Below are 24,529 nucleotides of genomic sequence, written 5' to 3'. Positions count from 1 at the left end.
GCCCTTGACATGTTAAACATAGCAATAGGTTTTTGTTGCCTCAAAAGGCAATATAATTCTAATCACACTAGCAGGTGCCGGATTCCCCATGTTGAGTCAGAGAGGTCAAGATTGAAGGACAAGGTCTGTGAACCTGATTCTAGATTCAGGCAGATCCGAGTTCAAATTCTAATGTCATCCAAACTTTTAAAATGACCTTTCATGAGCATTCTGAGTCTCTTGTGTGCATTCTCTCATTTAATTGAGACAACCATCTCATGAGACATGTAAATGACTTGCCCGTGGACATGCTGATTAATGGGGCAGCCAGGATTTAAATTCTGACTCCAGATCCTGCACCCTTAACCACTGTACGCTATGGCCTTACACATGAAATGTAATATAACTTGATTTCAGTTATACTCCACCCCCCCTTTAGAATTCCATGAACATGGTTCTAGTGTCTTCTGATGTTTATTATTGTAGTATTTTTTTTTAACTTTAAACTTTATTACGGTGTTTAAATGCCAGATTGAAAGAAGCAAACTACAGTTACCCTTGAACAGTGAGATGGGGGATGGGGTGTGTTAGGGTTGCTAACTCTCTGCCCAGTCAAAAATTCATGTATAATTTATAGTTGCTCCTCCATATTAGAGGTTCCTCCTTTCCACTGGTCCACTTTGCAGAAGTATGAGGTCAGTCTTATTTGGATATATTTATAATTATTTTTTATTTATTTGCTTTGATTTAGTTTAATTTTGTTTTGGCTGCCTCCTTAAATAATTCATGTTGTCTCAGTAGCACAAAAGTTTCGTCAGGAGAAACATGGATGCTTTTTTCTTTTTCTTAATTTAGTTTAGATCTTAATGAATTCATTGTCTGTACACTGGGTTTTTCTTTTTTCTTATTTCTGCAAAGTTTCTTTAGCTGTAACCTTTTGTTTCATGTCTTGTCCAGTTCTTCTAGTTTCTTATTCCACAATAGCAAAGCATCTTAAATTTAATCTCTATTCTTATTCCTTTATCTCTACTATTCTTTTTCATTTTTTCCTCTGGATTTTGTGTAAACTTCTGAATTCTGATGTTCTGAATTAGATTTACTCTAGTGTTAATTTTGCTAATCATTAATTTCTAGTTATCATATTTTCTTTTGTAAGTAATATTTTATTAAAACACAGTCCTGACTATTTGTTATGTATTGTTTTTGGCTGCTTTCAGGCTACAACGACATAGTTGAATAGTTACAACAGACTATACACCCATGAAACCTATAAAATTTACTATGTGACCCTTTATAAAAAAGGTTTGTTGACCTAAATATTTAAATAAGTGTCTTAATATCACTGAATATCTAGCAATATTGTTTTCCTTGATTGTGTTATACTTTTTAAATTGAAATATAATTGACATATAAAATATTAGCTTGAAGTGTACAACATAATCATTCGATATATGTATGGATTGCAAAATGATCTCAATAAGTCTAGTTAACATCCATCACCAAACATAGTTATAATCCCAGTTTCCTCTTCATTATGCAGTAGAAGTTTCAGTTTCCTTGAAACTATCCACATTTCACCAAGTTCATTTTAATTTCTTCTTTTCACTTTCGTGCTTTTCGCATTTCATTTTAATAGTCTTTTAATCTCATTATGCTTATTACTTTCCAATTCATTTCAAGAGAGACATGGCTCCTTATATCCTATGGAGAACACCAATGGCTTTCTAAATATTTTCTAGTTTCTAGAGTAAATCATTTTCAGAAGTTGGTCTGTGGGATCATGGTTACTTTCCTCGTTCTACAGTATTTTTAAAAATTAGGCCTCATACGTTGGGGTTTTCTCTTTGAAGGCAATGGCAACCCACTCCAGTGTTCTTGCCTGGAGAATCCCAGGGACGGGGGTGCCTGGTGGGCTGCCGTCCATGGGGTCGCACAGAGTCGGACACGACTGAAGCGACTTAGCAGCCGCAGCAGCAGTGTCAAATGAGAAACTGTTCACATTCAATACAACACAGTAGATGAATTTAATAGGCTTCTTTGGCCCTACTCACTGCTCATTCAGCCCCTCAGTCAAGGGGCGAGTGACAACTCCTACCAGTTGGTGCTCCTTAGACATTTTCCTGGTGCCTCTCAGTTGGGACCACTTCAGAGGTGGGATTGTCCCATCACAACTGTTGGATATCAGACACTATATTGGTGTAGTGTATCATAATGGGAACCCTTGCTGACCCAAAACAGACTGCCAGATATTTCTCCAGAAAAGACAGGTTTATTCAGGATCAATAGAGATTTGTAATTTGTGATCTCCAATCATGGTGAGCCATGCTCAAGTCCCCCAGACAGCACGGGAAAGAGAACACACTTTTTATGGAAAGGAAAAGGGGGTTGGGAGGGCTATAGAAAACAAAGTGTCCATGGCTTCTCATTGGCTGAGTTCTTAGAGGAATTTTCCTTGCTGTTGAGTTCTAGTATCGTGGGGCATGAGAGCACCCCTTCTGGTCTCTCAACTCTGACATTTCTGTATATTCATTTTTTACACACTTTCCAACACACACAACTACCAGGGAGCACCTCTTTCTGCTCCAACCTACATGACGTTACATTTCCAGGATTACATTTCAACAGACGCAAATACCACAGCCGAGTTTAGCCATTCCTGCCTTCCTCACACCAACTTTATGCTCTATCATTCCTAGGAGTTGTGATCTCTGCATAGACACAGAAAAGCAATATGAGGGTAAGTGTACTGGTTTGTAAACTTGGATGAGAGAAGGAGAGGAAGGAACTGTACTCAAGCAGATACAGAAAGTAGTACCTATGTAATTTTCTGGTTGTTTAAGACTTGGGGCCTCCAAATCAAGGAGAAGACTGTGGTGAAGGGACAAAAATATATTCTGTTTTTGGCACTTTCCATAAGTAGTCAGGACAAAGCCTGGGGCATCAAGATTTTCCCAGATTCCATTGTTCGTAGCCAGTGGAGATTCTTTCTAGATTCTGACATTAGAGTGCCTATTAGTTTTTGCTTCTGGTGTTTTTTCTTCTTGCCACTTCATTTGTTCATTGGAATTTTAATAAAACTAAATTTATTAAATTTAGTAAATCTCCTTCAGAGATGACATTTTATACAAAAGTCCTATATATTAACACAAAAACCAAAAGTCTAACCATAGCAAAAACTCAAAATGGGGGCTATTTTATAGAAACACTCTTGTAATGTTGATGATGTTACTTACAGGTGACATGTTTCTCTGTGAGTTTCATACAGGATTCACTCAAACGTGTGTGGTACTTCCTTCTGAAACTCATCCCCTTTCTTTACTTTGTGAAATGTATACTCTGGCCAAAATGGACAGTCTGTGGTTCTCCAAGCTTGTAATGTTCTTGCTTGCATTTGTATATTGGCAAACACTGCTCCTTCTATCTCTGAGATTCTCCTTTCCATCTCTCATCTGATTGGCTCCTACAAGTCCCACCAAGCTCAGCTGAGTGTTTAGTAGTACCAAAGAGTCAGCTCTGTTCAGAGTGCTAGAATTATAGGTTAAGTACCATGATTTGAAAAGTTAAATCATTGAAGCCATTCCCTTGAGAATCCTGCAGTCTACTATTCCAACTGAGGGGCACAAAATATTCTAGGAGGTGGGTGGAAAGAAAACCGTGGAGGAGACTGTTAGCCTGCAGGGGGCTGTATAGTCTGCTAGGGTTGCTATTTAAAAAAAAGGGGGGGGGGGTCTTCCATGGTGGCTCAGTTGGTAAAGAATCCGCCTGCAATGTGGGAGACCTGGGTTCTATCCCTGGATTGCAAAGATCCCCTGGAGGAGGGTATGGCAACCCACTCCAGTATTCTTGTCTGGAGAATGCCCACAGATAGAGGAGCTTGGTGGGTTGCAGTCCATGGAGTCGCAAAGAGTCAGACACGACTGAGCAGCCGAACTGAAGTGAACTGGACACAGAGTCTTTTCTCTGTATGAGCCCATCCTTGGAGTCTCTCTACGTGTCTAAATTTCCTCCTTATAAAGACACCAGTCAGATTGGATGGAGGCTTACTCTAATGACCTTATCTTAGTCATCTCTTTAAAGATCTTATCTTCAAATACATGGTCTAAAGGCTGGGAGTTAGGGATTCAACACATGAATTTAAGGGGATACAAATTCAACCCATAATAGGAAGAAAGATTTAAAAAGTCCCAACTTTGGGGACAATTTACTTAAGGACTCTAAAAGTGAAAGTTGCTCAGTTGTGTTTGACTCTTTATGACCCCATAGACTATACAGCCCATGGAATTCTCCAGGCCAGAACACTGGAGTAGGTAGCCTATCCCTAGACTCTGAACCTCATTTTATTCATCTGTGAGGTGGGTATAAAAACATTAATTCATAGGACTGTTGGAAATATAAAATGAGATAAGCTATGTAGAGCATGAAGCCCTATTTGTAAACATAGTAGGTGGAGATGCATCAATCCTTCTGAGTCAGGGGGTTATCTTGGTTCTTACTTAACTAAGCTGCCAGAAAAGCTCATCCACCTGCAGCATCTTTCTCTGCTTTCATCTTCCTAATCATGTATCCTAAATTCTATTCTCCTCACCTTCCATTTACCTGTGAGAAGTGCAGTCTTTACTTGGTAGACAGGCAATAAACTCAAATCTAGACAAAAGGATTAGTCTTTTTTCATTTAACAGGTGGAAGTGTAATGTTCAGAGAAATGAGTGACTTGTCCATGTTCTCAAAACCAGTGCATATGACTGTTAGGATTTCCATCTAGGCCTGTGTGATTACAGAGCCCACGTTGCCTTTCTGCATAGATGGGGGCTGAAGGGGCAGTGGAGGTGCTCTACCAGTGAGGAGATGCTACCTGCAAGCCCTGGGGTTCCTTGGATCATACCTGATCCTGGAACTAAAGCCTCTTCACTTTTGTATTCATAACCTACACCTCTCCTGGATCCTAGGGCAGGAAGATACTGAGTTCCTCAAAATCCAAACCCGTGTTCAGCACCAAGCCCAAGGTTAGAGCTGGCTATGAAATGCAGGCAGATTGCCTAAAGCCCCTGTGCCTGGGCACTATCCTATAGGCCTTTAAATTTCACAGGACTTGTGGGAGAGTTGTTACAGTGTATTAAAAGCCAAGAATCTGAAGCTAGAGAGCCTGTTTTGACTTAGTCTTATTGATGAATTCATTTTTCAGTTACATCCTAGTTTTAGCTTCTCAGTGCCCCAGCTTCTTCATTTGAAAAGTAATAGTACCTATCTCATGAGGTAGGTGCAAGGATTAAAAGAGTTAATATTTATAAAGCACTTAGAACATCGCCTAAGAATATAGTAAGCACTATATAAATGTTGGCTACTACTACCACTACTAACTTTATTAGCAATATTACCATTAGAATTCTTACCCCAGAGGAATTACAGGCTCTGGAAGAGAAGATTGGAATTAATGAACTCTTAAAAGCCAGATCTGGTTTCCAAGACCCAACCAATGGGTGGATTCATACCATACCTCTAATAGGTCACAATTTTCTTATTCCCTTACAATCTTCCTATTCCCATTAAAAAGTAATTGCTGAATTGGACACCTCATGTTTCCTTTAGTTCTTAAAATCCTCTGGTTGTTCCTGGGATTATCAGACCAGTCCTTCTCAACCTAATTGCACTCCCAATAACGGGCCAGATGTGTACGATAAGGTCTGCTTGGGGCTGTGTCAATTGTGCCACTCTATTTATGAAGCCACCCATAGCAGCTTCATTATTTATCCCCTCCCCCGACACAATTTGGCTTGAGTGCCTATGTTTTAAACTGGGTTTGAAGCATTTAATTTTGCCAATACAATTTTAGAGTATTAGTTTGCCTCCTGTTCTCTCTCTGCTCTCCTTAATTACCATTTATTGCAAAGTCACACAGAAACATTAAATGCTAATTCTGACTTACACGTTCCTGGCCAAGAACTGGGATAATAATTTTCATCCAACACAACCTGAATTCATTTTACATAAGGGTGATTCAGAGTAGAGATTTGAAATCGTAATCAAGTCTTTCTCAAAATCGCCTTACTCTGGCAGTCATTCAGTAATGTCTTTGCTAATTGGTAGGCAAATGGCAAAAAACAAAATCTCAATGTTAAAACACAACACACATACACACACACACCACTCAAACAGACATACAAAACAACAGCGTTGCTGCAGCATGCTCAAAATTGTTCCTCTCACGAGCTCTTGCAATCTGACAGAAAAGAACACAACTCATTTTATTTGGTTAGATGGGGCTAATCCCACATCACCATAATCCCTCCTGATGTTTTATTGATTTTAAAGGACATTTAATCAGGAAGCAGCTCAGCACTAGAATCCTGCTAATTAGTAAGCAGCCACATTCCAAATGGGTTCCCAACAGAACAGCAGATTAATGGACAATATGTACTAAAATAACGATTCATGCATTCAGCTTCTAAAATGTATGTCTAAATTGCATCTATAATCTCTTAAGGATATAGGTTTGCATACAAAGCCCTTAATGGAATGAATTTAATTCAACAGAAGAGCTTTAGCCAATGACTGTTTAAGGATGAAACAGGTTTATCACTTATAAATGCAATTCTTCATTGGCCTCATGGTTTTGATGTCCTTGAACATTCAAAGGTCAAAGATAGGTGAATAAAAAATCAGTGTGCTTCTCTGATAATACACATACAATGGTAGGAAGTTGAGAATTTTGATATAATAAGTAGCCTAACCTCATTTGTTCTCTTTCACTCTTATTCTCATACTTCTAGTTCCTGGAATCTTCGTTCTGGACCCGAACTTCTATCAAGTATACTGAGTATAACATGAACTTTGACACTTGCATTTTCGCCTTTTATACCAGGGCCTTGTGGGAGTCTCAGTTTTAGCTTATTGATTTTCTACTCAGATCTTAGTCCACTTTTTTGCTTTTCCTGCTTAACCACCTCCCTCACCTTCACCCAACTACCTCCAACATTTTACAGAAGTAAAACTCCCATGTCCAAAACTGATCTAGTGGAAATTCATTGGCTAGGCTCAACCTGCTATTTACCACTTGATGTTCTCATAACCTTTATCACCATGTGATATGTCACATAGTCTACTTTATTTATAGTTTCTCTTCCCCTTTAGAATAGAAGCTTCATAAGGGAAGGGACTTTGTTTTATTCATATCTATATTCCCAATGATTAGAATAGTAATTGGTACACAGTAGGCACTCCATAAATATTTGTTAAATGAATGAATAAATGGATTAATCAAATATTTACCCTGTGTCTATCATGTATCAAATACTGGCGTACAAGATGATGGAATATAATGTGTCATGATCCTTGCCAGCATGGAGATCACTATCTAGTCATTAAATTAACAAGTCACACAAATAAATACATAATTACAAATAGTAATAAGTGATAGGAAAGAACATTACTGAATGCTAAGAGAGAATATAGCACAAAGAACATTAGTTTGATGAGATGGTTAGGGAAGGCCTTCTTCAATTTGACCATGAGGTAAGGATTAGGGAAAATTTATGTATCTGCATTCCTCAATATTTTGAAACTTTATTCTTCCCCTAGTTCAGTTCAGTTCCATAAATATTTGTCAAATACCTACTAGGTGTCAGGCACTGCTCTATATACTTGGAATACATCAATAAATAAAGTTTCTGCCTATCCTATGGCACTACAGTCTATAGTCTATCACAGATTAATTTATAACAACAGTAAACATCATACACCAGTAAATTACCTAGTACATTAATCGTTTGTAAGTGTATAGAAGGAAGCAAAAGGGATGCAGGTTAAGGGGAAGAAAGGATGGGGGGACCACAACTTTAAATAGTGTTTAATGTAAGCCTATAAACAAGGTAACACTGGGCAAACACTTATAGAAGGTGAAGGAGTTAGCAAGAAGATATTTGGGGAAAGAATATTCTAGGTTGAGGAATCATTCAGAAGATAGGTACTAAGGTGGATGTGTGCCTGGTGTGTTTGAGGAAGAAGAGGAGAACAGTGTGACTGGAACAGAATGAGCAAACGAAATTGTAGATGGAGCCAGAGAAGTTGAAGAGGGCAGATCGTGTAGAACCCTTTGTGAGGATTTCAATTTTCTTTTTCCTTTGTGTGAAATAAGGTGCTCTTTCAGTGTGATAAGCAGAGCAGTGACAGTAACTGTTTCAGGCTTTAATAGACCACTGTAGCTTCTGTACTGAGGATAAACTAGGGACAAGGGAAAAGGAGAATTCAGTTAGGAGGCCATTATAATAATCCAGGAGAAACATAATGGTAGCTTGGATGGGGTGTAGTTAAGTAATAATACAGGTGGTGAGAAAGGAGCAGGATCTTGACATAGTCTTAAGATAGGGTTGATTTATTCATGAATGACTGATGGATTGGATATAAAATGCAAGGAAAAGAAAAAAAAGATAAAGGTTACTGGCAGGTTGTGTTTTCATTTGAATTCAGTTTAAAATATTGTTAATTTCCCTTGTGATTTCTTCTTTGGTTATTTATAAAATGTATTGTTTAGTTTCATAATGTTTGGGGAATTCTGGGATTTTGCTTTATTTTTGGTTTGTTTTATTTTTGCTTTTTGATTTCTAATTTATTTATTTTGTGGTCAGAAAACATATTTTATATGATTTATTCCTTTTAAATTTACTAAGACTTGTTTTGTGGCTCAGGATAGGGTTTATCTTTTAAATATTTCATGAACACTTAAAAAGAATCTGTATTCTGCTGTTGTGTGGGGTGTAATTGCCACTTACATCAAGTTAGTTGATAATATAGTCCAAGTTTTCTATCAGTTCAGTTCAGTCGCTCAGTCGTGTCCGACTCTGTGACCCTATGAACTGCAGCATGCCAGGCCTCCTGTCCATCACCAACTCCCGGAGTTTACCCAAACTCATGTCCATTGAGTTGGTGATGCTATCTAACCATCTCATCCTCTGTCGTCCCCTTCTCCTCCTGCCTTCAATCTTTCCCAGCATCAGGGTCTTATAAAATGAGTTAGCTCTTCACGTCAGGTGGCCAAAATACTGGAGTTTCAGCTTTACCATCAGTCGTTCCAATGAACACCCAGGACCAATTTCCCTTAGGATGGACTGGTTGGATCTCCTTGCAGTCAAAGGGACTCTCAAGAGTCTTCTCCAACACCATAGTTCAAAAGCATCAATTCTTCTGTGCTCAGCCCTCTTTACAGTCCAACTCTCACATCCATACATGACCACTGGAAAAACCAAGTTTTCTATAGCCTTACTGATTTTCTGTCTACTTGTTTTTGTCAGTTACTGACAGAAATATGTTCAATTCTCTAAATAAAATTGTGAATTTATCTATTCTGCTTTCCAGTTTTATGTTTTTAATTTATTAACTTGAAACTATGTTATTGAGGGCATGAACATTTAGGTCTGTATGTCCTTTTGATGAACTGAATTTCTGGTAATACCCCTTGATTTAGAATCTACTTTATCTGACTTTAGTGTAACCATCCCAGTTTATTTTTCATTCATACCAATTAGTATGGTATATCACGTTCCATCCTTTTACTTTTACTGGGCCTGCCTTTATATTATAAAAGGGTTCATTTCAGACAGCATTTAGTTGGGTTTTGCTTTTTAAATGAAATCTGAAAATTGCTGCCTGTTAATTGATGCATTTGAACCATTAATACTTACTGCAATTATTGATATGATTGGATTTAAATCTATTATGTTTGCATTTATTTTCTACTTGTCCTAATTTTCTTTTCCTTCTTTTTTTTGGTCTATTCTTAGTATTTATGTGTGATTATTCAATTTAAACTTCTCTATTAGTATTTTCGGACCTGCCAGGTGGCTAAGTGGTAAAGAACCCACTTCCCAATGCAGCAGACCTGGATTCAGTCCCTGGAAGATCCCCTGCAGAAGGAAATGGCAACCCACTTCAGTATTCTTGCCTGGAAAATCCCTTGGACAGAGGAGCTTGGTGGGCTACAACCCACAGTGTCGCACAAGAGTTGAACATGACTTAGTGACTAAACAACAACAATTTATATTTTTAACTGAATACACTCTTCCTTCAACCAAAATTATACTACTTAGCTGACAATATACAGGTATTTTTACAGTACACTTTTATTTCCCCTCCCAGTATTTTATGCTGTTGTCAAATGCTGCCCTCTATTATGTTACAAACTCCACAGTACATTGTTATTATTATCTTAAACAATTGATTATTAAAGAGATTTTTTTTTAAATAAGGAAATTGTATTTTTATTCATTGACATATTATGTCCAATACTTTGCATCTCTTTCTGCAGATTAAAAATGATTATTTTCCTTCTGCCCAAGGCCTTTTTCTTATTACTATTTCTTGCAGTACTGCTCCGATGGTTATGAACTCTCTCATCTTTCGTATGTGTAGTCTCCTGCATTAGAGGTGAACTCTTTACCACTAGCACCACCTGGGAAGTCCTTGTGTGTGTAAAAAACATCTTAATTCCCGTTAGTTTTTGAAAGAGAGTTTTGGTGGATGTAGGATTTCAGGATGATCATTTTCCTTCAATACTTTAAGGATGTTATTCTACTGTCTTATTGTTTGTGTTTCTAATGATAAATCTGTTATAATTCTTATCTTTGATAAATCTGTCATAATTCTTATCTTTGTTGCTCTTTATGTAATTTGTCATTTTCCCTTGTGCATTTAAGGTTTTTAATTTACTGCTGGTTTATGCAATCTGATTATAAGGAACCTTGGTATGGTTTACTTCAAATTCCTTATATTTGAAGTTCATTAAACTTCTTAGGTCCATGTCTTTATAGTTTTTTTCAATTTTGGAAAATTACAGCCATTATTTTTTCAACATTCTTTTCTTTCCCTCTATTTGTCTTATCTCCTTCTGAGACTCCAGTTTCTCATGCATTAGGCTTGACTATAGCATAATACCATTTTGAGGACTCTAATCCATCCCACATGTGTTCCTCTCTGACTAGTGGAAATTGGAACTATTCCCAACTCTGTGTGAGATCTAAAAATTTCTCTACTTTTTTTCTCTTGATGTCTCTTTTGCTGGCCTTGGGTAGTTTCCTCAAATGCATACATTAGCCAAGTTTTCACGTGAAGACTTCAGGATAACTCTTTGGAAGTCTCCAAAAAGGGCTCTTGGAGTATCTCGCCTCATTGCTACTTTGTACCAAGTCTTCTAGACTTCTTGGCCTTCCTGAACTTCATACTCTATTCCTTTAGCTCAAGGAGAATGCTGGGCTAAGTTTGGAGTCCCCTTTCTTGTTCAGTAAACTGAGCTTACCTCATTCTCTTCTCTCAGGAATCACTGTTCTGTGCTTCCTGATGTCCAAAGTCGTCCAGAAAGTATCATGTCATATGTTTTGTCCTATATTTTAGTTGTTTAAAATGAAATGGTAAATCTGACTTGCCATTTACCAGCAAACTGGAAGTGGAAGTTTACTGCTTTCATTTTTCTATGGCCAAAAGGATCCCGTGATCTTAATATAAACAAACATCTATTAACTCTGTCTTTAGGTAATAAATTGATTGTTTCACATAAAAAACTTTAGCCTAGAGACAGACTTATGTATTTGGTATTCTAATAAAGGACTGTGTAAATAAAAAAATCAACTTACTTTATTTCATCTTGGTAACCCAAATCTTGATGGTTAAGCAATGTTTCCAAAAGACTCAAAGTCAGATATAATCCATGTTTCCCACATATAGCCCTGACCTGCAAATAAGAAAAAGATTTGAAATTTCAATATAATTAAATTAATTTGAATTTCATTCCCATTATTAGAACTTACATAATTTGGACACAGAATGAATAACCAGGAGTGGAGTATACCACTAGAATAATATTTAGGACAAGAATGTTCAATGGACTGCTCATCAACAGCAAATTTTTTATGCTTGACACAGAGGCATAGTTCATTACTCAGAAGCCACTGTACTTTGAAATGCTGATCTTACATTTTTGACAGCTATGGAATGAGTGGTCAAGGCCCAGAAATTATACGCACTTATTATATAGGTGAATCAAAAAGTGTTTTTTAATACTGACTTTGATTTACAAAAGAATCTTGTTTTATTTTATATATGAGGAAACCAAGACTTAGATTGACTTTCTCTATGTCACATGGTTAATAAATGATGGAACTTAGTCTAGAAACCAGATATTCAATTAATATTTGTTCGATGGATGAATGAAGGGTCACTGCAACTTCCTGAGTACTTAATGTTTTCTGAGTCTAGCCAACAAACCAGTTCAGTTTTCAAGTTGGTGGGTGTGCGATACTTAGATTCAAACACACCAAACTTTTAGGTTGTGATAGTCTTTGTTGTGTGTTTAGCATACTGTTTAAACACAGAGTCTTAAGAATAAGGCATGATTTATTTTGAACACGGGAAATGTTGTGTATGATTTGTGTGACCTCAGGAAGTTCCTAAATCTTTTTATCCAATTACTTCACCTACTAAATAAGATGAGTATTTTCCACTTCTCAGAAGAAAGTAAGCAGTTAGAATAATGCCTGGATTTTAGGAGGCATTTGACTAATATATGTTGAAATGAAGAAAAGAAGGAAAGGAGGGAAAAGGAAGAAAAAGGGAGATAGAGGAGAGAGAGAAGAGGGGAGAGGGAAGAAAAGAGGAGAAAGGGGATCAAGAGTACAAGAAAGAGACAGAGTGGGAGAGAGAGAGAGAAATGAGAGAAGGAAGGAAGAGGCAAAGAAAGAAGAAAAGAAAGGAAATGTTTTATTTAGTGTTTAGACTAATTGTAGCTACTGTTGTTATTTTGAGAGGAAGTTCCACACAGTGACTGTATTATGCGTGTCTTTTTAATCTGCTGCTTGGCCATCATGGGGCCCTGCTGACCCTGGAGAAACTGCCTCTTCCAGGGCTAGCCAATTACTAGAGATAGTAAAGGACTTACCTGAAAGCCTGTCTTTCATCTGCAAACCAACTACCTCTTTTATTGAGGTTTTCACACTTGGCACACTATTTCCAGGTCCTGATTACTCCAGGGCCAAGTACTAGGCGACTAGGAATGGCACCTGTGCCCCAGAGCCCACTGAAATCATTCAAACTAGCCAATCCTAAGCCTTCTTATCCTGCTTCATCTCCCCACAGTAAATGCTCTTGCGCACACTTCCCCTCATCCCCTCTGCCTCCTGACCAGCTCTGGGGCTTCACCATGTGGCCCACGTGGTGTCTGTGCCCCTCCTCCGCGGAACCGTGAGGAACAAGCTATCTTTTCAGCGGCAATCACCTCCTGATCTGTTGGTCTGACCATACTTGAATAACATAACCTACATTTTGATACAGTGACAAAAGCCTAATCTTCATTTGTCTTTTTGGAAGGAAACAACCAATCTGGGTTAGAAACCTGTTACTTACTAGCTGTAGGGGAGTACTTCAGGGAAGGAAAAAGACAGATATAAAGCATGAAAAAAAGGAATAATAGTTTGCCAGAAAAGTAAGGAGTTGAGGATAATCCCAGGCAGAAGAAATGGATGTGTAAATAATGGGTGAGAAAGAGCATTGTGCTTTTTAGAAACTACACTCGACTATAGTTTTATACCCCCTTTCTCTGAGCAGTAAATATCTATTCATTAGAACATCTCTAAAAGACTGGTTTATTGAGGGTTGGATTGTGTTTCCTTCATTTTCTTATCACTATTGCCAAGCACAGTGTTGAAAATTACTTGTTTATTTTTTTTAGTTCTACCAGTTTATTGCTACCAACCCATCTCCCTCCACCCTCGTGCACACATGCTCAGTCATGTAACCCCATGGACTGCAGCCCGCCAGGCTCCTCTGTCCATGGACTTTTCCAGGCAAGAATACTGGAGTGGGTTGCCATTTCCTTCTCCAGGAAAATTACTTGTTGAATAAATGAATATATAGATGAATTAGGAATGAATGAATTATTTAAAAGTACTGAAGGTAAAGGCATAGGTTGGCAAAAATAGAGTGGTAGAAATTAGTTATGTTATGCCATTTTACTCAAGAAATAAAAATCAACTTATCCTCATGATTAGAGCATATTAATGTATTTTTAAACATCAGTATTAACAGGTTATTCTAAAAACAGTTTATTTACTTCTGGCAACATTGAGTTTTGCTCTAGGCTAAATGAACAGCAGATTAGAAATAGTACATCAGGGTTCCTAGAAGTAGATTGATTGATAGCTGCTACGAACTGACTGCTGACAGTTGTGGAAGAGCAATAGAAACATAAACCAGAAAATCCTGGCAATTTAGTGTTTTCTAGTATTATTTTTAAAATCCATGACTATTCATTATGATGTCCTTATTCAATAAGAAAATGTTTGGTTGTATATAGTTTCTTCGGTTCTGTAAGGGCATTTAAAAATCTAATGTAAATAAAATACCTATGTTATTTAGAAAATGACAAGTAAAATAAATATTCATTTCCTCAAAATGCTCCTGGAGAGACTGATGCACAGATGCTCTCCCTACTTCCTTCCCATTTATGGCTTCATTTGCATTTTACCCCATCACTCTACTTAAATTGTGTTTACCAAGTCATTAGTAACTCCGGAAGTTTTACATTTAATGAATACTTTTCAATCCCGATTACAGATGATCTCTTTGCAGCCTGTGACATGGCTGATCTTGCCATCCTTCCATAAGTCTCTTCTCTTGGCTTTTTGATGACTCCTATGTCGGTCTCTTTTCTTGGCTTGTCTTCATCTACCTGCTCCTTAACGACAGGTGTCCTCCTCAACCTTCCCTTCTTACTTTCTATTACATCCTTGAGTAATCCTAATTACTCCCAAAGCTTCAACTCCATATTGAAGACCCTTACGTCATTACTTAGCTTTACTCTCAAGCCACATCAACATGCTCAGAAGTGAACTCATCATCCTTTCCTTTGCCTCCCCAAACTCCTTTTCTGTTTGCTGTCTTAGAGAATGGTACCACCATCTAGTAAAAGTTAGAACCTTGGGAGTCATTTTTCATTCCTCCTAATTCAGGATCTATGTCCAATTAAGTCACCAAGACCTACTTTTCTACCTCCTTAATATCTCCATCCCTCCTGCTACTTTCCTGGTTTAAATTCTCATAATTTCTTGCTTGAATTCCTGGAACAGCCTTTTAAAGTTTCTCTCTGTCTCTAATTCTCTGTTATCTATTAGAGTGCTCTTTTCAAATTTCAAGTTTGATCGTATCGTTCACTTGTTTAATATTCTTCAATGATTCCACTGGAGCTTCAGGATAAAGTCACACTCCTTAGAAAGACCCTTCAGAAACTGGTTCCTCCAACCATTCTGACATCAACTTGAGCAGGATCTCCCACCGTCCTCAGTCACTGTACACTCATATATTCATTTGCCTATATGAGTAGTTTACATTCCCTGAACTAGCCATGTTCTCTTTCATCTCAGTAACATTTCACATTGCACCTTTTACCTAGAAAACCTTTCCTGTCCCTTCTTCTGCCCTACCAAAATACTTTGCCAAATTACCATGTCCTCTAAGATTCAGGATTTGCTTTATCTCCTCTGAAGTTTTTGGGTGAGGCTAGGTTGTTATTCCTTCTCTGTGTTCAAAGTTACTGCCACCAACGTATTTGTCATACAAAATTGTAACATGTTTTAAATACGACCTTTTCCCTGAGCTCCTGGAGAACTCTGGGACTGAAATCATAATTGTGTGTTGTCCTCAGAGCCTTATCACACTGCCCAGAACACACTGTGTGGTTAGTATGTTGAATGCAAGAATAAACATGCCATATTGATCAGAAAGATGGCGATTGGTTTGGAAGTAGGGAACAATTTGAAACTAGTATAAATCATTTATATTCTAGGGCAGAAGGTACTGATGGAGAAACAACAAAACACAAAAAAGGAGCCTGGCCAACTGCGGAAGAATGTCTTACAGTTTTGGTCACTTGGTAAACTAGTATCATAGTTGTAGTCTTGCCAAGGGAACAAATTTCACATTCCTAAGCCCCTGTTCACTCAGTAATGGGATTCCCTCCTGATGATAGTGAGGAGGTTGCAAGAACATCAGGCAAAGAATAATTAGAGGTAGAGTAACCTGTGTTCTAGCAGTTCCTCCTGGCAGGAAGGTCTGGGAGTAGTCTGGAAGGGCTTTGTGTTATAGAGCAGAAAGGAGTTCAGGACGTAAAGAATACAGATTATGTATAAAAGTGTTAAACTGAACCTTTATGCTTGGAAACTTCTTAGGTTCCACAGCCTATTCAATCCATGGACGAGAAAGTGCAAGTGTTGATCATCCAACTCTTTCATGACCCCATGGACTGTTATGCGCCAGGCTCCTCTGTCCATGGAACTCTCCAAGAATACTGGAGGTGGGTAGCCATTCCCTGTTCCAGGGAATCTTCCTGACCCAAGGATCAAACCCGGGTCTCCTGCATTGCAGGTGGATTCTTTACCATCATACCTGATATGAATAATGGTCAGGGAAGTTAATAAATAAATGTATGTGGATCCACATTGCCCTCAGGAGTGCCTCTTGAGCCATCATTGAATGAAGGATGTGACAGAGGGACAGAATGAGTGAGTCCACAGAACAAGGATGACGGATATGAGATAGGTTTTTATACTGTCCTTTGAGAATGGGGACAGTGCCATTGATTTGAATGATAAGACCCATAGATCATCCCTCAGAACAGCTGTAAGTTATCTGAGGAGGTACAGGTGATCTGCGAACCCTCTGCAATACTGGCTGTGGGCATGTGCTCTTCTCTCCCTCTGAATACAGGGTGCATAGGTCTCATGGGAAACTTCAGGAGGTCTGAGATCGTCTCCCTTCTGCCATTTAGAACTATTGATCAAAAAGAGAAACAGTTCAGATGGCCTTTCCCAGTCTCCTCTGAAGTCCTGTGTCCAGCAACAGGATGTTGGGGTGCAACTGCTGCTGCATGTCATATCTAGTGTCCGTTGGGCCTCAATTTATCTCACATTCTGGGGAAACACAGTTCTATTTGCCATGCCTCCCAGAACTGTAATATACTTTGAGTGAGTTCCAGATGTCTTAAGAGATGCCAGATGGCTCATGAGAGGCAGACCAGCTTCAAGGAAAATGTGCCCCATTTTCTTCAATATGATCCACAAATTTAAGCTTTCAGGGCCAGCTGTGGGGGGAAGACATTCAGAGCCTTCTCTGACAGCCAGCACTCCATGTGGCCATCACTTGACCCTGGGAAAGAGCCTCCTTCCTTAGACTATTTTGCAGCAGTAATTTCACCAAACACTGATTTTAAATTTTAAAGTATATATATATATATATATATATATATAAGGAAGGGAAACCTATTTCCTGAGTGCCTCACATATCAGACAGTATACTAAGTGCTTTCACATACTTATCTTACTTAATCCTCACAATAGACGCAGGAGATAGTTATTTGGAGCCCACTTTTTTCTAGATGAAAAAGCAGAGACTCAAAGAGCTTAAGCAAATTTATTTTGATTTTCAAGTCGTTCATATTCCATTCTATGAGTGTCATCTGAGAACATTCAAGCTTCACTGATACTATTATGTATTTTCTAATCTGACAAAAAGTGATTCCTGCTTAGTCAATTTCTGCTAATCCTCTCAAAAACATAATAAAGGCCATTTATGATGTGTGGAATCTCCTGTAATGTTCTCTCTTCTTGTGAAACATGCTTGTGTGTTTAATATTCATGTATACAACACACACGCACACACACACATATACACACTATCATGTGACTTTGCCTTTGCATAGTTAGTTGACTGTATAAATGAAAAAGTACATAAAAAGTTACTTCTGTCATAGAATAAGAATCCACTTTCAGCACATTGTGTCCTTGGTTTCTTAGTAAACATCACTTGCTTTTTTGAATTCTCTGACTCTCAATTCTTAACCCCTGTTTACCTGGATGAAAGGCATTTTACAATCTTTGCTTCAGGACCTTTTTTTCCCCTATAAATTACAATCCTTTCTCCTCCTCTGGATTTTTAATTCCTGTATCCTGGACTCAGTGAAATCTTCCAGCTATCATCTGCCTATTGGAGTTCCAATTCTGTCTCTCAGTGTCCAGCATTCTGTATTTGAATCCTGGCTCTGCCTCTTGCTAGCTGTGGTCCTTAAGAGATTCAGTTGTCTTCTCTGAGAATCAGTGGTTTATTTCATTTATTAAATGGCTATTATAACATCTACCTAGATCTTACACTTACCTGTAAATGTTAAATGAGTAAATATAAGTAAAACATTTAATGTAGTATTTGGCAGTTTAGGAAGAACTCAGCAAAGCTTGGTGGTGCAAGTTTTTGTGAATGGAATTGCAGTCAATATGGTCACTATTATTTTACCTGTATCCAAGGTAACCTCATGCTGGAGTTTGTTTGGCTAAATACAACACATGAGTTAATATGGTTCTGGATCCTCTTTTATGAAACATATCTACCCAGTTAATTAATGCTCCCAAACAGCATTGCTAATCTCTGTCAGCAATAAACCACATCAGTCCCTATAATTTTGGTGTCCCTAAAGAACAGAGTGCCGCCTGCTGACCTCACGGGAAGCTGGTAGAGGGTGTGATAAATGAACACTTATCCTTGGAAAAAATATTTGTTTTCCACTGTGAAATATTATATGGATATTGTCATACTGTCTATTGTTAGCATAAAACGGCCCCGTGTAGGTAATTAATTCCTGGACTAATTTGGCATATTTCACAATTCTTTACTCTTGGTTTTCTCCTCTTGGATGCAGAAAATAAGTTAATTGTGAAATGTAATCCACAGGCAGAACACAGATCAAAACTGGGCCTTTTTTTAAATTTGAATTTTCATTTCAGTGTCTTTTGATTCCTTTAAAATTGATTTTTAAATATAACTGTATTTATTTATTTTTGGCTGTGCTTGGTCTTCACGGCCTTTGTGTGGGCTTTCTCTAGCTGCGGTCAGAACGGGCCACTCTTCACTGTGCTGTGTAGCCGTCTCAGTGTGGTGGCTTCTCTTGTTGCAGGGCACGGGCTCTGGGGCGTGGGGCTTCGGTAGCTGCTGGACGTGGGCTCAGTAGTTTAGGCTCTTGGGCTCTAAAGCACAGGCTCAGCAGTTGTGGTACATGGGCTTAGGGATGTGGGATCCTCCTGGACCAGGGATCAAACTCATGTCTTCTGCATTGGCGGAAGGTGGACTCTTTGCCACTGAGCCACCAGGGAAGCCCTCATTTTAAAGTTTCTATTAAACAAGAAATGGTTTGATTTCCAAAGAGATGGCCAATTTATTACATAAGAAATTAGAGGTAAAAACAGGAAAAGGAAATCTTTACTGTAAACATTCTGTTTTCTTGACCTCGTTATTTTCCTCTTACTTGATTAAAATTTGGGAAGGGACTATTAGACTTACATAATAAATACTGAACTTACATAGTTAAAATTTTCCTAGAACCTACATAATTAGTATATATGCACTCCTAATTTCAAAGCTAGCCAGTTATGGATCTCAGTATGTTTATTCTTAGTGAACTGCACCTTCTTACTATAGACGCAGTGCCCCAAGATTGCCTTCTGGAGATGAATGAATCTGAAATCTAATTTAGGTTACCTTGGGTGGGGGCAGGCAGCCAGAGAATGAGCGATCTTCTTTTCGAAAACTCAGATTGAGTTTCTCTATGTTGAGTTTGGCGTTGGTTGCCCTTAGCGCCATCTTCAGGACTTCCAACAGGCTCTCATTCACTTCTGACTGTGAGTTGTAGTCTTGAGGGGCGATACTGCTTGGAGAAGCAGGAGAAAGGCTGTGAAAAGATGAGTTATTCAAAGCTGCTGTATATTTTCATACCACATCTCTTACCCCTGCTATACACCGTGGAACCAGAGAATCCACCCAGCAAGGACTCCTAAATCTGGGTAACCTCGTCACGGGACTGCATGTGGAGATTGCACAGGTCAGCTAAAGTTTGTTCTAGTCTGGTGAGTTCCACAGTCTCTTCTCTCAGAGGTACCAATCCATTCAACTAGATCATAGACTAAAACTTGTAAGCCACTAATTTTTTTTCCAGGTGAGGAAAACTTAGAATTGACCATAGCAATTTACTTACCTATTTATTTTATTAATACTTTTTGTAAGTCCTGATAACTATTGATAGCAAATATCAATAGCAGTTTGATAGCAAATTCCCAAACTGTCCATTGCCACAAGCAAAGCAGATCCTACCAGATCCCTGTAGCCAGGGAAGCTATCTGGAAGGAAATCTTGAACCAGGTAAACTTCCTTCATTATCCATGACTCTGCTCTTTGAATCTGGAAAACCCAGAAAATGTGTGGGAACAATTATTTACTTATCATCTGGCATGCATATATATATAGTTACTAAGATGGTGTATCTGTTTGTTGTTTCTTTAAATGATTGGTGAGAAACAACAAGGTGATAAAGTATTATAGTCATTTATTTTATGAAACTACTTTGAGGTGTTTACTCATTTAGCATTCCAGTGTATGTGTCCTTCCAGATCCAAGCTGTGCTATCTCCTTCAGAGTGAAGCTTTTCCTGTTTCCTCTGTTTCAACTTACGCTACACTTCTCTAGACAGACATTCTATGACATCCCCCAAACTCCATTCATGTAAATCAGTTTCCTTTCAGTGGCATGCTGGTAAATCATTAATGACCACCTCTCCAAGATAAAGCCGTAATCTGCAGCCTTACTAATTTTCATGGTGCAAAAACTCCCACCGTGGTCAGTTTCCAGTTGCCAGTATGATGTCTCTGAGTGAGGCACTTGGAACTGAGGTTCACAGTCAGCCCCTCTAGTGCTCCTGAACCCCCTGCTTGAGAAACTCTTTCAAATTTCCTTGTTCTTTTCCTGTAGTAAGTTTCCCTCAGGTTGCGCTTGCTTCCTGATTTGTTTAGCTGTTGTTTTCTGTCTGACCTCCCTTGCAAACTGTTCCGTAAGATGTGGGCTGATTGGCTTTGCCAATCTGATATATCTGTTCCAGATTTGAATCAGAAGGTTTCCTTCCTCTTTGCTTTTCTTGTAACACCAGTTTCTGTAGGAAGGAATTAATAAAAAAGACTTTGGCCCTCGGCTCAGTACACGGAGTACTGAATGGGAGGTTTTATATGGAGCCCATTTACTGCAGCTGGTGGATTTTATAGAAAAACCTGCTGCAGGAGTTTACTTCATCTGGTCCAACTTAGGTGATGAAAGCTGTTGCCACTGGTGATGCTGGAGACATTTTAAATATCATAGAGCTGTCCCACATAAAGCTCTACCTGACAGAACATGGGAGGGACTTTTTCTGAGCTGTACATTAATTAATAAAGAGCCTGGATTCATTACAGGCCATCAGTCCTGCACTTCTGCAAACACACTGTCTGGTTTATATAGAGCAGCACCTTCTCTGATGAATTCAAAATGATATCTTTATGGGCCTTTTTTATATAGTAGATATCCAAATGTTCCTGCAAGTGAAATAATGCAAGCTCTTTGGATAATTGGAGGTGCTGATGACATTCCACAGATCTTTATTGAGCACCTCCCATGTGCCAGGAACTATGCTAGAACTATGCTGGACACTGAGTTGGCCAGGAAAGACACTATTCCTTACCTCAAATGTCAAAGAAGTAATTATAAGCACAACGACTACTATAAAAAGAAAGGGCTATGAGGTTATACAGCAAAGAGATATAACCTAGTCTAGGGCTCAGGAAAGGCTTCCTGTCTAGGATTCATGAGACCCATATCTGCCAGTAAGTGGCCATTTGTTCTGATGCATCATCTCCTACTTCTCAGGTTGCAAATCTCACTATCTGTACTATATGAAGTATGGCTGCTGATTATTAAATATTGCTAGGGATTTATGGCTCTCAGCAGGGAAGTTGCTCCAAGTGATAGTTGATGGTGTACCCATATGGCAGCATCACTTTCTTTGGACTGTGAGCCCTTGAGGGAGAGACTGGGCCTTGCCAATCTTTGAATTCACTGTGCTCAGCAAAGTGTGCCTGGCAAGCAGCTGGCATTCAATGGATGCGTGTAGAATGAAGTAATGCAATCAAAAAGGGCACAGTGCACATTGTAGAAAGGAATCCAGTCTATCACTTAGTCCGGGGACATTTTTATAGGAAACCCGGCCTTTTTCCTAGAGTGAAGGGATACACTTCAATGCCGTGGCTTTTAACAACTATGTCACATTATTTGGAACTGGAAAGGATGTCTTCTGGTAGTAGTAATAGTAGTGTTAGTTGCTCAGTTGTATTTGACTCTTTGCAACCCCATGGGCTGTAGCCTGCCAGGCTCCTCTGTCCATGAAATTCTCCCGGCAAGAATACTGGAGTGGGTAGCCATTCCCTTCTCCAGGGGATCTTCCTGACCCAGGGATCTAACCTAGGTCTCCAGCATTGTAAGCAGGTTCTTTACTATCTGAACCTCCAGGGATAGTTTCAAAATAGTAACAAACCCTATCAGGTACCACTTTTAAGAACTATGCATTGACTAACTCAGTTCCTCTTACAAATCTATAAAGTGAAAGGAAATCTATCACTGTTTCCATTTAACAGCTGGAGAATAGAAGCACGAGAGTGTAAGTGACCAGCCCAAGTTTACAGAGTCACTAAATGGGCAGAAACAGGAACGGAGTCTAGGTCTCTGTCAGTAGGAAGTTATGCTCCTAACCACTGCATTTTGCCATTTTTGGTGGAGAGCACAGACTATCGTGCTTTACTGTGTCTCATCTCTAATGCTATTCCTCACATCCTATATTTATGTTGGGTTATTTCTTTCCTTTGAGATTACATGAAGGAATTACTGATTTCTGTACCTCAAGCCTTTTTCTGCTAGTGCCTATAACCCAGGAGTTCACTGTCTGAACATATTTCTGGAATCACACCATGTGCACATGAACTCTGCCTGGTACACACTCATTTATTATTTCATAACGAGGTTTTTCATTTTCACATGGCAATCTCGTAAAAAAAGACACATTGTTGCAAATAACTTTGTATGCATGCCTGCACAGGAAGGAAAAAAGAAAACTATAAGCAAAAGGCAAAATTGGTAAAGAGCGAAGTGATTCTGCATGGGGTGAAGTCTTCAAGTGTATTACTTCCAAGATCCCTGCTAGCTCTGGAAGTCTATACACACCATGCCCATATATAGGGAGAAAAGTACCTTTGATGGCTACTACTCGGAATTTCTTTTACATTGCTGTCCTCAACTCCTTTGTTTTGCTCTGTATCTTCTGAAGCTGCAACTTTTAAAAACCAGAGTAGCTTTTCATAATTCACCTGAAAATTAAATATCAAAGAGAACATCCTCATTTAATTTACACTTAGGGGAAAGAAGATACCTGCTGAGATAAAATGTATTTGGAAAATTTTTAGCATTGAAAATTTTAAAACAGATTTTAAAATATAGTGATTACTAGTGCTTTTTTTTTTTTTTGACCAACAATTCTTTTTATTTTCCCTTCTGGACATATGGTAAAATGATACTTCCTGGTTGTTTTATGGTTGAGTAGGGTGATGATCAGTTGGGCCAGTGGGTTGAGAGCAGAAGTGACATGCACTACTTCTGGGCTGAGGATTAAACTGCTGACATGAAACCCGCCCAGATATCTTTTCATCCCCTCTGCCATCACATCCACTAATACTCCAGAGTGTATGCTTCACCAGCCTGGATTTGGAGCTAAGATGATGATGGTACTGAGAAGAGCCTAGGCAGGACTCATTATGAAAAATAAGCTTTCGTTCTTTTAAGTCACAGAGACTTTGGGGCTCTTTATTACAACAGCATGACCTAGCCTCTACCTTCTCTCTCTTTCTCTCACAAGTCTCATATATTGATTATATATATTCAGTTCAGTTCAGTCGCTTAGTTGTGTCCAACTCTTTGCGACCCTATGAACTGCAGCACGCCAGGCCTCCCTATCCATCACCAACTGCCGGAGTCTACCCAAACCCATATCCATTGAGTCAGTGATGCCATCCAACCATCTCATCCTCTGTCGTCCCCTTCTCCTCCTGCTCTCAATCTTTCTCAGCATCAGGGCCTTTTCAAATGAGTCAGCTCTTCGCATGAGGTGGCCAAAGTACTGGAGCTTCAGCTTCAACATCAGTCCTTCCAAGGAACACCCAGAACTGATCTCCTTTAGGATGGACTGGTTGGATCTCCTGGCAGTCCAAGGGACTCTCAAGAGTCTTCTCCAACACCACAGTTCAAAAGTATCAATTCTTTGGCGCCCAGCTTTCTTTATAGTCCAACTCTCACATCCGTACATGACTACTGAAAAAACCATGGCCTTGACTAGATGGACCTTTGTTGGCAAAGTAATGTCTCTGCTTTTTAATATGCTATCTAGGTTGGTCATAACATTCCTTCCAAGGAGTAAGTATCTTTTAATTTCATGGCTGCAATCACCATCTGCAGTAATTTTGGAGTCCAGAAAAATAAAGTCAGCCACTGTTTCCACTGTTTCCCCATCTATTTGCCATGAAGTGATGGAACCGGATGCCATGATCTTAGTTTTCTGAATGTTGAGTTTTAGGCCAACTTTTTCACTCTCCTCTTTCACTTTCATCAAAAGGCTCTTTAGTTCTTCTTC

General features: G+C 38.8%; 1 protein-coding gene across 1 annotated transcript in view; it reads right to left on the bottom strand.

Moving 5' to 3' along the window:
* The window catches only part of C20H1orf87 (chromosome 20 C1orf87 homolog), a 148,457-nt gene that overhangs the window by 70,774 nt on the left and 53,154 nt on the right, over positions 1-24,529 (bottom strand). Inside the window, exons 7-9 of the mRNA XM_061120016.1 lie at positions 23,098-23,213; positions 19,537-19,726; positions 11,598-11,695 (exon numbers count right to left, since the gene is read on the bottom strand). Of these exons, the coding sequence (XP_060975999.1) occupies positions 11,598-11,695; positions 19,537-19,726; positions 23,098-23,213 (404 nt within the window). The remainder of the gene's footprint in view (positions 1-11,597; positions 11,696-19,536; positions 19,727-23,097; positions 23,214-24,529) is intronic.

Source organism: Dama dama, chromosome 20 (genome assembly GCF_033118175.1).
Source record: "Dama dama isolate Ldn47 chromosome 20, ASM3311817v1, whole genome shotgun sequence".
In the NCBI taxonomy this organism is placed as follows: Eukaryota; Metazoa; Chordata; class Mammalia; order Artiodactyla; family Cervidae; genus Dama; species Dama dama.
This window is presented reverse-complemented; position numbering and strand designations above follow the sequence as displayed.